Source organism: Ischnura elegans, chromosome 11 (assembly GCF_921293095.1).
Source record: "Ischnura elegans chromosome 11, ioIscEleg1.1, whole genome shotgun sequence".
Lineage (NCBI taxonomy): Eukaryota > Metazoa > Arthropoda > Insecta > Odonata > Coenagrionidae > Ischnura > Ischnura elegans.
This window is the reverse complement of record NC_060256.1, coordinates 11,821,139-11,835,491: the sequence shown is the minus strand read 5'-3', so window position 1 is coordinate 11,835,491 and position 14,353 is coordinate 11,821,139. Positions and strand designations below refer to the sequence as shown.

Here is a 14,353-nt window from a genome sequence, read left to right as displayed (position 1 = left end):
TGGTGAAAAATCTGGAAAAACTTCTCCCACATTCCTTCATAGCCAAACCTCAGGGGAGATACCTAAAAGAACTAAAAATTAACCTACAGCCAGATGAAGCCATTGTTTTGCTGGATTTCAGTGAAAACTACCATTATGTGACAAGATGAGCTTCAGGGTCATCACTGAATCAGGATGGTTGTTCCCTACATCCAACGGTAATTTATACTCGTGGACAGCTGCAGAAAGATCTCTGTTTATCAAGTTTGTGTGTATTTTCTGATGATCTAGAACATGATGTAGATTTCGTATTTGAAACGCAAAAAATAGTCACTCAGTTTTTAAAGGAAAAGTTCCCTGAAGTAAAGAAAGTGCAAAATTTCAGTGATGGTTGTGCTGGCCAATATAAGCACTGTAAAAACTTTATAAACCTGTGCCATCATCACCTGGACTTTGACTTGCATGCTTCTAGGTCATTTTTTTGCAACTAGTCATGGGAAATCTCCATGTGATGGGATAGGCGGAACAGTTAAGCGCATTCTTATAAGAGAAAGCCTTCAGCGGGATCTGGGTAACACAATGACTTCCATTGAAAAGGTGTACATATGCGGGTTCTGCAAGTACAAAGTGGATAAAATTTCACTTTACGTTTTAAAAAAAGAACAATTATCAATGATTCGGTAACAATTAGAAAATCGCTGGTGCCATGCAAAAACAATCCCAGGTACTCGTAGCTACCATTCATTTATACCAATTTCAAATGAAATTATTGCAACAAAAAAAATTAGCTTTGATACCACGTACAGTTCTGTCCACAATTTCTTGATAAAGCCAAGTTGGGAAGAAATTATGACAAAAATTTCTACTAATTCTTTTGTGGCCTGCTTGTATAAAAATCACTGGTTTTTTAGGCTAGTTATGTCAAACGGATGCTGATCAATGTGATATAAAAGTGAAATTCTTGCATCCTTATGGGTCTGCAAGATCATTTTACTGGCCAAAAGAGAAAGAAGATATTTGCCATGTTCCTGTAAATAAAGTTATTTATAATGTGGAAACTCCTACCATAAGAGGCTCAGGACGAATGTTTTACTTCTCGGAGAAAGACATTGAACGTGTGAACCAGCGGCTGTTGGATTTAAAAGGAAAACTTGGAATCACCACTACTGGGAAAAATATGTAACTTAGTGTCAACTGAAATATTAGGTAGAACCATGTTTTTGACGCAAAATTTTCTAAAATCTTATGAAACTTATGAGTTTAGAGAATTTCCAATATCCTTTAGGATATTTTTCAATTAGTTTTTGGAATCCTCATGACTTCTAGAGTAAACCTGCAAATTATCATAAGAATCGGATGAAAACTATGGCTGAGACAAATTATTTCCCTCTGGAGGTACAAGTGCCTCAGGAGACCGCATTCATTGAAAAACTGCAGTTTCACCCAAACTTCAAATGGTCGCGAAAAAAAAGCTATTGGAGATAGCCAAGAAATATTTTACATTGTTTCATTCCTACATGGAAGGATGAAAATTGCCAAGTTTCATCAAAATCGGATTTGGTGGGTGTCATGCCTGGATGAGCTGACATGTAATGACCCTGCTATGTATGTTTTCGTTCATGTTCTGTAACTCATTTGTTGAGTGTCCTTGGAGTCATCTTAATATGGCTTCTGGTTACTGATAAGTGTCCAGCTTTCTTTGTAAAAGAGATATTTTTGAAGTATGAAATAAATTGAAAAGAAATTATGTAAATCTAACAAATATTGTGCTCTTATATTTTGTTTTCTCTGTAATTGTACATTGACTTCATAAAGTTTTGATAATCATCGTTTGATTGTCTTCAGTAATGAAAAGTTGAATTGCCTGTCATAGGAGATGTTGGGTGTCCTCTCATTGTGGTACATTATAATTGCCACTAGGTGGTCTGAATGGTATTTAACTGATGGGAAACAGCAGGTCACACTGCTCCTAAACCTCCTATTGGTTGCATCTGCATTACCATGTTGTGAATAACCAAGCATCTCCCTGTGTCCCCAGACTCTTCCGTTTGCTTGACATGATGTGAATACCAATTGTGAGTGATAAATAATTTATTATTCTCGGAAAAGTCTTCTGCCCCTCCTCCTTGGTCGTTTCTGGTTCCTGACGTTATTTCTGTAATTCACTGTGACCAAAATTTGCTATTCATCGAAAGGATTCTGTAGATGGAAGGGAAAGATAACAGGCCTCCCACGGTTTTAAGGTTTTCACAGTTCAACCGTGAATGAGCCATGAATTTTGTCTGCTGTGAAAACTTCGAATGACTGTGAACTCATGGACGGATAATCCGCGACCTGGATAAACCACAGCCAGATAATTGGGAGGCTACTGTACTTGAACAGCGCAGGCCTTGCTGCTTTCATATGGTCACCCAGGCCTCCCACTCAACCGTGAAAACCTTAAAACCGGGAATGAGCCTTGAATTTCGTTTGCCGTGAAAAAACCTGGGAATAGCCGTGAATTTTGTCAATGAACCTTAAAAATCCCTCAAATTTGATTGTAGAACTACGATTGATAGATCAAAAGAAATATCGATGTTTCGATCATGTTTCAAGGTAAGCCACGCCACGAATGTATCTCCACACATGTATTCGAAGCGCAATTATGGTCCGTGTGCCATGACGACGCATTGATCTTGAGCCTGTGATTAACTGACAACAAGTGACTGGTTAACTAAGTGTTCATTAACTCTTGCAAAAAATCGGACACTTGTTCACTTCCCTGCCACCCTCCATTTTCCCACTCACAACCTTTAGCTGGACCTGAATTTTGATATCGATAGGTGACGTCATGAGAGAGGGAGCACTTTGATTGCTGCATTTGCATTCACAACGTCTGTCGCGTTTGATAAATGTTTAGTTAACGTGCGGCTGGTGATTGTTGCATCATCAATATTTCTGCCTAAAATGGCTAATCAACTGACCGTGAATTTGACGACATTAAGACCGTGAAAACGTGGAAAAAACCGTGAATTTTATAATTTAGCTGAGCTCCCTCCATAAGTGGTAATTTTGATTCTGTAGTCGTACAGGGAAGTTTGAAAATTGGCCTGATGAGACTAGACCCAATGTTTAACACTACTCCAGACTTTTGAGATTTTCGTGAGTTAAAAAGTCATATACCAGAATATATGGTACGTATGTATATGTTTAGTATCCAGTAGATGACAACGTAGGATCAAAATTTCTAAACCACGAAATTTTGTTGAAATACCCATAAATTATTCCTGCTGTAAGACTTGAAATTTTTCATGAACTTGATATATTATGTTTTTCTACCTTATTGAGAACTCAAATGACTGCATCAATCATTCAAAAATTTAATGGAGCTAGACCTATATAAACTCTTCTCAGGATACCACGCCGGTAAGATTATGTAAGAGCGCCGACATTTTGGGTACTGACTCGTTACCCATTCTCACGGCTACTGACAGAATATTTGAAGTGACCGTTGAAACTCAGCATTAGGAGGGGCCGATTGTTGTCGCAGAGGACTGTGGACCAGCATAGACTTAGCTCTGGCAAGCATAACTCTTTTAAGAGTTCTATTCCAAGAGCTGCTGATCGAATATCCGGTGTGTCTGTTGACATCTTTATCAATGAAATTTTTATCATTTTTAGATTTTTTTTTGTTTTTGCGCAGTATCCCGAGAAGAGCTTATACATGTTGTTCGCCGGGAAAGTGTAAAATCTTATGGAGCTAGACCTCTTTGTGGAGAACAATATCAGGTCATAAATTATCCATATGCGTTATTAGTATAGGTTTAATGTCACATAAATGACTTTGCCCTGAATGTTTGAGTGATCAATTTAAGGTCCATATTTATTTTAGTTTTCTAGTCAGCTCTGTAGTGGCTGTGTTATCAGTGTAACCAGTAACACCCTATCACAGTGCTATGATTTATATCGCTAGACGTGCAGTCTACATTTCTATTAAGTACTTGGAATATACATATCAATATGTTATTGATAAAAATCACTGTGAGGTCAAGGAGGTATAGGCAGAGGCAGAGATTAAATGAAATTTGTGTGATTTTATTATTTTTCCTTTTGATGGGAATTTATTGATTTTTGTTCATTTTTAATAACCAATACATAACATTTAAGAAATGAAATTTATGATTGGGACGCAATTCAGAATTATTGACATTTTTTGCTATCAAAAATAAAAATAGCATTTCCATCTGTTGGTCCCATAGTTTTTATACATTTTAAGATTTTATTTGGCTTATCAATAATAATATAGAGAATTAATTAAGGTTTCAGAAACAATTCTATTATCAGAAGGTAAGCCTTACGTCATGAAATAGGAAAAAGAAATATGTGACATTGACCAATGGATAAATGTTCAATAATTCAGTTGATAGAAAGAACCTTAATGCGTACTGTATTTCGAAAGGAACAAATTGATATCAATTGGGGTTTTTTGAGCCAATTGCTGACCCTAATCTGTAGTGTGTCTAAAATAATCGTAGGCATAAATATCAGACAAACAGTATATACATGAGAGAGGAGAGGTAGAGTTAACTACTTATTTCAACCAGCTCTTCACCAGTTGTTGTGCTTAGCTCCTCCATAAAATAATGCTATCTCCGAGAAAAGTATTTTCAGGGAAATATTTTTTTAGAAACTCTAAAACATATTTACAAAAAGATTTACATGCTTTCCATTAACACACCATAGTTATGATTACTTAAATTCTAACGCACTCGCTTCCTTCAGCATCTACCAACAGCCCTCTGAAGATGATGCAGGAACTTATGTAAGAAATACTCATCTGAGAAAATAAATATGTACCATAGCTTTTTTTTTAAATGGTTTGGAAGAATAAATATGGGGAAAATCTCTTTCTTTCTCTTTCATCCACACCACCGTCGTCACTTTCTTATTCCTTTTTGCCTCCTCGGATGTTGCTTCTCAATGTCCTTGGATCAGAGGCTCGGCAGGTGTGAATTTCTGTCATCCCCCTTGCTTCGCCCCCTCTTTGCTGGGGACACAGATTGGCCCAGTCCTTGCGTTACTACGATTATGCTGTTGTTTGGTAACTGGGGAAGTGAAGGCATATTCTGTCAAGAAAAGATGAGAGGAATGTGAAAAATTGTTTCAGGAATTATCGTGAGTTAGGGAGAGTTCAAACACTTTTTAATGCATAAATACAATTTACTCAGGGGCGGTCGGGCTAGGTAGGCTGGTAGGCAATTATGGAGGGCCCAAATCTTAGGGGCCCCCACAGTGCTCACGTCTATTGTGAAATTTATATGAAAGATGTAATAAAAAACTCTGATTACTTGAATCAAATTTTTTTTTGCAATCATGAGATTCTAAGTTTTCATCAGTTGCACCGTGTAAAAAGATTGCATAAAAATAAATGAAGTAAACTTGTCGGAAGATAAAAGAGAACCTGATGCATTTTTGAAAGGATTATTCAAAAAAAGTTATTTTAGAGGTTTTTTAGATTTCACTGCAGTTTCAGGAAACAAATTCACAAATAGATAGTATTAAATTTTATAAGCTGTGATATTCTCACTATATGCAATATTTTTTTCTGATGTAATTGCTATTTTTTGTTCACTTTTATCTGATTTTTAAGATACATAATAGCATCAAAATCCATTCCCGGGTGTGCAATTTCCCAAAATTTTCCCTGGAGAGGACCCATGAATCCCTCGGTAAGGAGGGCCCAACATGAGCTTCAGCTGAGGGCCCCCAGTCACCCCAGACAGACTGCTCCTGAATTTACACATCAACAAACATGTCAGTACGACCAAAAGAATGAACAGGTGTTGATACACTTTTAATTATGAAAATTATTTTATAACACCATCTAAACATACCTCATGGATTGGGGTGAATTTGGACGCACATGATTGGTTAGCATTATTTTTTGTGTTCAAAATATTTTTAATCAACCATTTTATTTTATTAGACATGATCTTTAACATTTATTTTTATTGTACTGATTTTTCCATCTTTATTGCAACATACTCTCTTTGTTACCAACTTAACCTGTCGACGCCCACGGGTGCCATATGGCACCCATTGCAGTGCTGAGCCAATACTTCTGCAGAGCATTTAATATGTGAATTTAGGTGTACATTTCAGTGCACATACTTAGTAGAAGGTTTCCTCTGTTATTCAGTCAGCTTGAATTTCTGTTCATTGTTTTGAGCTCATATGTATCATATTTTTTAAAAGCAAAATGTGTGTGAATTTAAAAAAACTTAGGGTGCTGATGGGTTAAGATATTACAACTTCTTTGCTCGCATGTTAACCAACATTGATCTCTACAATTAGGTCCTTTGTTTAGTTTCATCATTGTTTCATATATTGCCCATTTAAGATCAAGCGAGTTCCACAGTTTGATAGGTTTTATCAAGAAGCACAATACTATGAAGTTTGATAATGTATGTACCTTAGGCAGGTTGATTTTGAAGTTTCGTAAACGTTCATCTTTTTAAATACTTTTTTCTATCTGATTAGTTGTTCAAAAATTCAACTCCACCATATTATAATTTCATCCTTGTGTACCTATGTGTCTTTTAGTTGTGAGGATATTACAGTTCTATGAGACTTTCACAATTGCCACATATAATTTTGCTTCAAACTTTGAGTTGAATTATATTCTACACCATGGAATTATATTCTACACCATGGAATTATATTCTACACCACTGCAGTGGCATAACTAGTTACCTATATGCTTTGGGGGGGAATGGGATGACCTGGGAGGCGACCCACCCCCTAAATTCCAGAAAATTTGTTGAAAAATGATATTTTACAACATTTTGGCATTAAAAAAATTAACTTAAAAAAGATGCCATTATTATACGTCAAAATTAGAAAATAGTTTTAGATATTTTTTTTAATTTCTCTGAGGCTTTGGGGGGGGTGGTAATCTGTCCCCCCCATACTCACACCACTATTCTACTGCAGCCTATGCTACCATCGACATATGCAGAATATGTTTCTCTCATTCACTCAGTGATTCAAGTCAAAAGTTTGGTTTGGATTGGTGAGGTTAGAGTACATCCCAGACTAAGTCACAAGTGTGTGAATATCCCACGTCCAGTGTAAGGGGGTCAGTTCCTTTTCCTGGGTCACTTCATGTCAAGGATTATAATTGGAAGTGTCCGAAGATTTCACCCAGGATATGGACCCTTCGATCAGCAGTCATGCACTCTACCCACTAGGCCAGTGGTGCAGCAAGGGGGGGTTTTTGGGGGATAAACCCCCCCCAGAGCTCAGAGAAATTTTTAAGTTTAATCCATTTTACTTATTTGGATCAGTATTACTTATATAATAGTGTTAGGATTTATCAAATATCCCTCAGAAAACCGTAAAACTTGCCATTTTGAACCATTATTCTTGAAATTTTTCTGGAGGAGGACCCCCGCAACTCCTGCTTACCCTGGTAAGTATGCAATACTCCCACACCCGTAAGTATTAGTTGCACCTGAAACCCCCCCTAGCCTTAATTCCTAGCTGTGCCCCTGCACTAGGCCACCACGCTTGTTTTTTTTTTGTGAAATATTTTTCATGGCCAACCCTATTTTCTTGATCCTGAAGATTATGCTGCAAGTAAAAATAAATTGGCTGCTTTTCTGTAATGATATTGTGCTGCTTATGATTTTTTTTCTCATTGTTGAATCTTTCCTCAAGTTTTGGAATTACATTTATAGGTTTGTTAAAAAAATTATTTCCTGAAATTCAGGAAATATTAGGCATCAGGCATTACAATTGTTGTAAATGTGTTATTTTACTTCTATGGAAGTATTTTCCATATTTGTTACTTGTGGTGATGTGAGAATTATTAAAATTTGGATGAAGTGTGTCTAAAAATTGGTTCTATCATTTGATGCCAAACAATTATGCTATGACAGGAATAAAAAATAGGTTTTATTTCCTTTTTCTCATACCTTTTGTCTTGTCGGATTGCTACCAATTTCATAGTCTCCGGTAAATGAGCTTAATTCACTGGTGTGGAAGTTGCTGAAGTATGGCAATTTTAGAAGCTGTTCTGCGGTGTACCGCCTTGCCGGATTCTTCTCAAAGCATTTCTGAAAGAAACGAAAATGAGTAAATGTAGTAGGGAGTAGTGGAGATTCACAGTGGTGGGCTCGGAATACATGAAAGTTGCCACATTAATGTTACTATATTATTCATATTCATTTGTCAGAAGTGGTCAGTGCTAAAAGCACTTATTAGCCAATGGGAAGGGGAGCAGATTTCATCATGAGTCATTGAAATTTAAAAATGAAAAAGTGAAAACTGTGGAAATGTATTTTTAGTAGAGATGTGCGAATAGTATCCGCGAATACTCGAATACCTCGAATATTAGAAAGTATTCGATATTCGAGGTTTCGAATAGTTATGCGAAAAGTACCGCCTCGAATACCTCGAATACTTTGAATTTCGCGTCATACACTGTCGCACGCACGTCGTTGGTAGTTGACTCGGAAAAATGAAGAGAACTCTAGTCGTTTAGTGCTCGCTGCGCCGTTTTACGCAAGTTGACGAATTACATCAAATTCGTGGATTTTAGCGGAGAAAAGAGTTCGACGAGGGGAACCGAAAATGGTCGGGTGAAAAAATCCGAAAATCCCCGATTCCCCCCACCAGGAGAACTTCAGTGTCGTGAGATAGGAACCTTAGGGCATTTCCCACGATCCGCTATCCCCCTCCATTCAGCACTTGCCTCACCCACTCTGACGCTTTCCTCTTCTCTGAAATCAAACAAAAGGCCCCAGATCGCGCAGGGATCGCATTACGAAGACCCCTGCTTAGAAAAAAAATATCGAGTTATGAGAACAATAAAAACGTGTTTCACGCCCTCCCCCCTTTTCTCACCCACTGACCTTTTTCTGGCTACCTGCTTCGAAGTTCCCCATTTCTGGAAGTCAACAGCTGTGTGGGTAACGTGGGATACTTACATTAGCGCATTTCCCAAGATCCGGTATCCCTCTCCATTCAGCACTAGCCCCCCCTCTGAGGCTTTCCTCTTCTTCGAAATAAAAAAAAGGTCACAGCTCGCGCAGGGATCATATTACGAAGACCTTAGCTTCGAAAAAATACCAAGTTACACGAGAACAATAGAAACGTCTTTCGGGCCCTCCCTTTTCTCCCCCACTGACCTTTTTTTTCCTACCAGCTTGGAAGTTCCCCATTTCTGTGGAGGCCAACCGCTGCATGAGTCATCTATTAGCACAAAAGGTGTCTAAGAATGACTTTCGTCAATTGATGTTACACCTTTATTGAATTGAAATATTAGTAATGTGCGCGTAATTTCAAAAAGAATAAGACCAAACACGACGTATTTCTGAGTTTATTTAAGCATTTTCGCAAGAAATAAATGTCAAAATAGGACGGAGACTTAGCATTCTGGCGAAACTCGATATGAGCAGCAGAGCTTCTCGGGAGTTGATGCTGTATTTTTTTCCGAAAACATATATCAAGTTACAATTTATGAGTGGTGCTATAAATCTTTATTGTTACAGTCCCAGACAAAGGGATATTTTCTCAGAATATTTGGTTTCCCCCTGATAGCAATTCCAATTCATCTTCTTATCTCGTGAGAACTCCCAAAGATGGACTAATAATAATAACAAACAAAAAAAACTAACAAAATAATTGAAGAAAATCCGGTGGAAAAGAGCTTGTATTTTGCAAAATGCCCCAGATTGTCAGCTAGCACTTGGCAGCAGGAGTGAGGGTAAAGCGATGTTAGTTGAATTAATTATATGCCCAATTGTTTCCATAAAATTAAAATATTCATTAATCAGCTAAATTCCTGTTCGAATCATTTAAAGGAAATCAAAATTACTCCCCAAAATCTTGTGTTTTCTGCTGCATAGGCAACCGAGTCAAACATACCAGCATTCATCATTTAGTATTCGAGGTATTCGAAATTCGAGGTATTCGAATATTCGAGCAATGATTTAATATTCGAATTCGATATTCGAATTCGAGAAATCTGCTATTCGACCCATCTCTAATTTTTAGTTTAAAAAAATGACGTGAATGAAATAAATTAAATTATTTAATTAACTGTCTCAGTGAGGTGGGCACATGTGTTTTGCCTCTTGGGCAAAAGGTTTGTTGGGCTGATGTATTGGGTCGTATAAAAAACATGGCTGCATTTTATGTGACTGCTTTAATTAAATTTATTTTTCACTATTAGAAATTTTTTTTATCACTATTAATAACATGTACTCCTCGACTTAGGATATATACCTATTCTGAATACATACTAATTCATAAGTTGGATTGGTCATAGGTTGGGAATGACATACATGGGTATTAAATTATCTAAAAGGCAAAATCTAGCCTAAAATGTTGCTGGTGGGACAGAAGTAGATTTTCTCTGTGAAGTGCACATACATTTTACCTATGAACCATCAATGTTAATATTACAAGACCAGACCTTATTGCTAATATATTTGAACAAAATTGCAAAAAAAACTGCAGTTGAAAATAAACTCATGATTGGAACATGTCGCAGCAGTCTGTGTGCTATTTTACCTTGAGGGCAATTCCTTACTGTATCATCTCATGGTAGTTATATGAAACAAAAAAGTCATTTAATTAATCTAGCATGTGTGTAATATTGTCGATAGCTATTTTTCGTGTTGTAACTACATCTGTGTTAGTGATTAACTCAATATAATTCAGGAAAAACTTAATAAATTATGGTGTATTCCATGTCTGAGCTTAAGAACTGTAGTTTTAATAATCACATTTGGGGTTATATTTCTTACCGTTAAGAAGTCAAATCCTTGAGGGCTTAGGTTCTTAGGCAGCATTTTCTCTAAGGGTTCCCTGGTAATTGTGGAGCTGTGATATTTACGAGTTGGTGATTCTGAAATCCTCAGTGCTTGCATCTGCTCTGGAGTGAGGTCACCTATCATAGGGGAAAAGAATTTTTAGGATATTTCACTCGGTGATCACAAGTAATTCAGAATGAAATTTTTGTGCTGCCAATTTTCTTACATATAAAGTATAACTAAGTTTCTGTTGGCTGAATATGATGAATTCTAAGGAAAAAAGGCGTTTGAAAAATGTTTTTTTAGGAAAGAGTTTTTCATGGAAGTATCTTCTCTTCAGTATATTCCATCATAATCATCCAGTATTTTCCAAGATCATCAAGAAACAACAAAGCATTTAATATTAAATGGTCAACAATGTTGAATTTGTTTTCTAACTGCTCCCCACTTAAATCTCCAATCAGCCAATCGTATCGCATATATACCTTGAACCTTATCTTAAAAATAACTTCAATAAATATTTTTGAAATATATTCATGATAATTTCCAGTGGTGTAAAGTGTTCCCAATGTACACTTTAACTCCCTGGATGGTTTCTTAACAAAATGCCCTGTTGAATATTTTCCAATCACAAGTGACAGTGAATGAGATAGGGTAAGAAGTTGGGTAGTTGGGCTATAATTATGTCATTTATTTGATGAAAGTTAACGTAAGTGCATTTTTAATCTAAAATTGAAGTTCCAGAGGTTTTAGGATATTTGAGTCAGCCCTTTTTGGATTAAGAGAGAATTTTTTCACGGCACATTTAAGTAATTATGATACTCAGTATTAAAACATATCTCTCTCCGTTAGTGATTCAACCTGATGGTTGCTTTTAACCCTTTTGAGATGGCGGAGTTTTCGTCTAAGCATGACTGCTGTACTGAGCCCCAAGAGTCTTCTTTCTCGTGGTACGGAGCATTTTTGGAGGACATTCGTTAAGAAGGGTCTCGCTGAACCTTTTTCGACCCTCCCCGCTGGAACTCCGCACCTCCCTTATTTCCAGGTTTACAACCATACCTGCGGCATTGGTTCGCGGTCAACTTATGTATTGCTTATATGTATTTAGCAAATGGATAATTGTTGCTTGCACATAAATTGCAGACTTTGAATTGAATTCCTCATTTTTATCTGAGCATTGTCAAATTTTGAAGTTCTAAGGTCAATAAAAATGCATTTAATGCAGCAACAATTTCAATATTGAGGTTTATACATAACTTGAGATGTAAGTTAATATTTATCATAGAATTTCGTTTAAACATTGTAAATGCTGCTCAAAAGACAAATAATTAAATTCATACTTTATTTTTTAATGAGAAATGAACAAATATTTATTTCGAAAATTGACTGGATAAACAATTGTACGACCGCTGTCCCTTACCGCTAAGAGGGGTTGTACCTGCTCCCGGATTCTGAGGGTAAAACCTAAACCCCACAGCGTTGGGTCCCGAGACAAAGACGACGTAAACCCTTGACCGTCCTAAAGGGGGAGAGCTAGAAAACGTATATGTACGGCTTTCGTTCTCCTGGCTAGTAAAATCTCACACGTAAATATACGGCCGTCGTCTCCCGGGTCAGGAAACGTCCACACGTATAAATACGTTTATAGAAGGGAAAAGGTTAATAGATGAGTGTAGGGCTCACCTCAGAACAAGCATCAGGAATTTCACTTAGTCAGGGTTGGGTTGGCTAGTTCTTTTTGTGACCCACCTTACCCTTTGAGTATTTTTGTTCAGAGGTGACCAAAGACTTCACCTGGGACTTGAGCCTTGAATCCTCCGATCAGCAGCCCATGGTTCTACCCTTTGGGCTAGCACACTCCCCCAAATATATCTATTCCATACTATTTCTCTTCTATACAACTGGGGGAAAATTAAGCAAGGATGAGTTCATAATAGCTCGCAGATGATAAATCTTCCCTTTGTATTCTTATCGTGTCTCTTATGGGACATAGATTTACCCACTAGCACAGAAACTGTAAAATCATCATTTTTGTACAAATACGTACACATGCTGATCATACCTTCTCTCATAATCCAGAAAGGATTGTTAAAAATAATAGAGTATTTTACTTTAGAATATGAATTCCATTTGGTTTTTTTATGTATGTACATGTTGTCTAACTTAATTTTGTGATTGGTCATCTTTTCTTGAAGTTATTTTAATTATTTACCTAATGTTTTTTGAATCAGAAATAATTGGTCCATGTCAGTATTTCCAGGCCATAGCGCTGCTGACCGCAAAAGTTCTGCATACACACAGCCTAAAAAACAAATAATTAACTCATCATTTTGGAAATATGTATTTATATTTAGCTTATTATAGATAAAAGTAACGTTGAATAAAATTATTCTGTTTAGAGTCAGAGTATGAAAGATAAATATAATAGTTCTTAAAGAATTAGATAGATTAATTTAATATTTGTTTCTCTACTGGATTCATGAATTTTCAAAAGAGTATCAGGAATTATGTATATACTTTTCAGCCTGTTTAATAGCAATAAGTATTTAATTATGCAAGTAGCAATGGACGTTTGCATAAATCTTATTTACAAATGGTAGTGAATATCCTTACCCACAGCCCAAATGTCCACAGCAGGTCCGTAATTTGTCATGCCGCAGAGAAGTTCTGGAGCTCTGTACCATCTAGTCGCAACATATTCCGTCATCTCCCCATTAGGTGATGCTGCATCCAATGGAATGAAACACAAGAGATAGCATTTGGAATTAGTTGTTGATTTTAATTTGGAATTAAGTGTTGATTGGAAACTGATTCGAGTGAAAATAGATGACTTATGCTGTTTTGAATTTAGTTTGTGATATTTGGAAAGCCGTAAATACTTTTGCTATATTCCTCCCAGTATTATTTTCCATAGATACTACCTCCAACTTCTCATGGATATGTTAAAACTAAATTCTTGATTCCCTGCAAGATGAGATGGAATAAGTGGTGAACATGTAAGCGGAATGGGGACGGAGAACTAACGGTATTTTAAGTGCAGACACAGCTTTTCAGCAAACTTCAACACTGAAATTTAATTTATACCAATGCACATAGTAGTGTAAGGACAGAGGAAAGGAACACTGGTTTTACATGAGGAATGCTCCATTGAATATTATCGAAATTTAATTTAAAAAGTGTGGATTTTCTGTCGAACTATATTGACTTCTGAACCGCTGAGGCAATTCAGAGACGAGCGCTTAATTGCTTGGAGCGTAACTACAGTTGGAGCGGAGCCAAAGACGGAGGTTTGGCTTCCCTTCCGTGTCAGTGCTACCAATACTAAATAGTGTAAAACCTGCAAATATGAGTGAATCGTAGGAAATGCGTTCTCGAAAATTAAGGTAAGTAAGGAAAAATAAGGGTTCGTTCACCTTTTTTTCGTTGAATGTTATACACATTGAAATAATATAGGGATTTATGTCTATCCATTTTTTTTATCCGTCACTTACATCTCAAATTATTTGCGGTGAAAAATTGATGGTTCTAATCCTTTCATAGTTTAGTCAATGACGTCGCGTGTTCCCGACTTGCAG

General features: G+C 36.7%; 1 protein-coding gene across 1 annotated transcript in view; it reads right to left on the bottom strand.

Moving 5' to 3' along the window:
* Positions 1-4,926: 4,926 nt before the first annotated feature.
* Positions 4,927-14,353, bottom strand: part of LOC124168515 (cyclin-dependent kinase-like 1) — a 99,292-nt gene continuing 89,865 nt past the window's right edge. The window contains exons 4-8 of the mRNA XM_046546839.1: positions 13,392-13,502; positions 12,991-13,080; positions 10,773-10,915; positions 7,935-8,075; positions 4,927-5,084 (exon numbers count right to left, since the gene is read on the bottom strand). Coding sequence (XP_046402795.1) covers positions 4,950-5,084; positions 7,935-8,075; positions 10,773-10,915; positions 12,991-13,080; positions 13,392-13,502 — 620 coding nt within the window. The 3' untranslated portion in view covers positions 4,927-4,949. The remainder of the gene's footprint in view (positions 5,085-7,934; positions 8,076-10,772; positions 10,916-12,990; positions 13,081-13,391; positions 13,503-14,353) is intronic.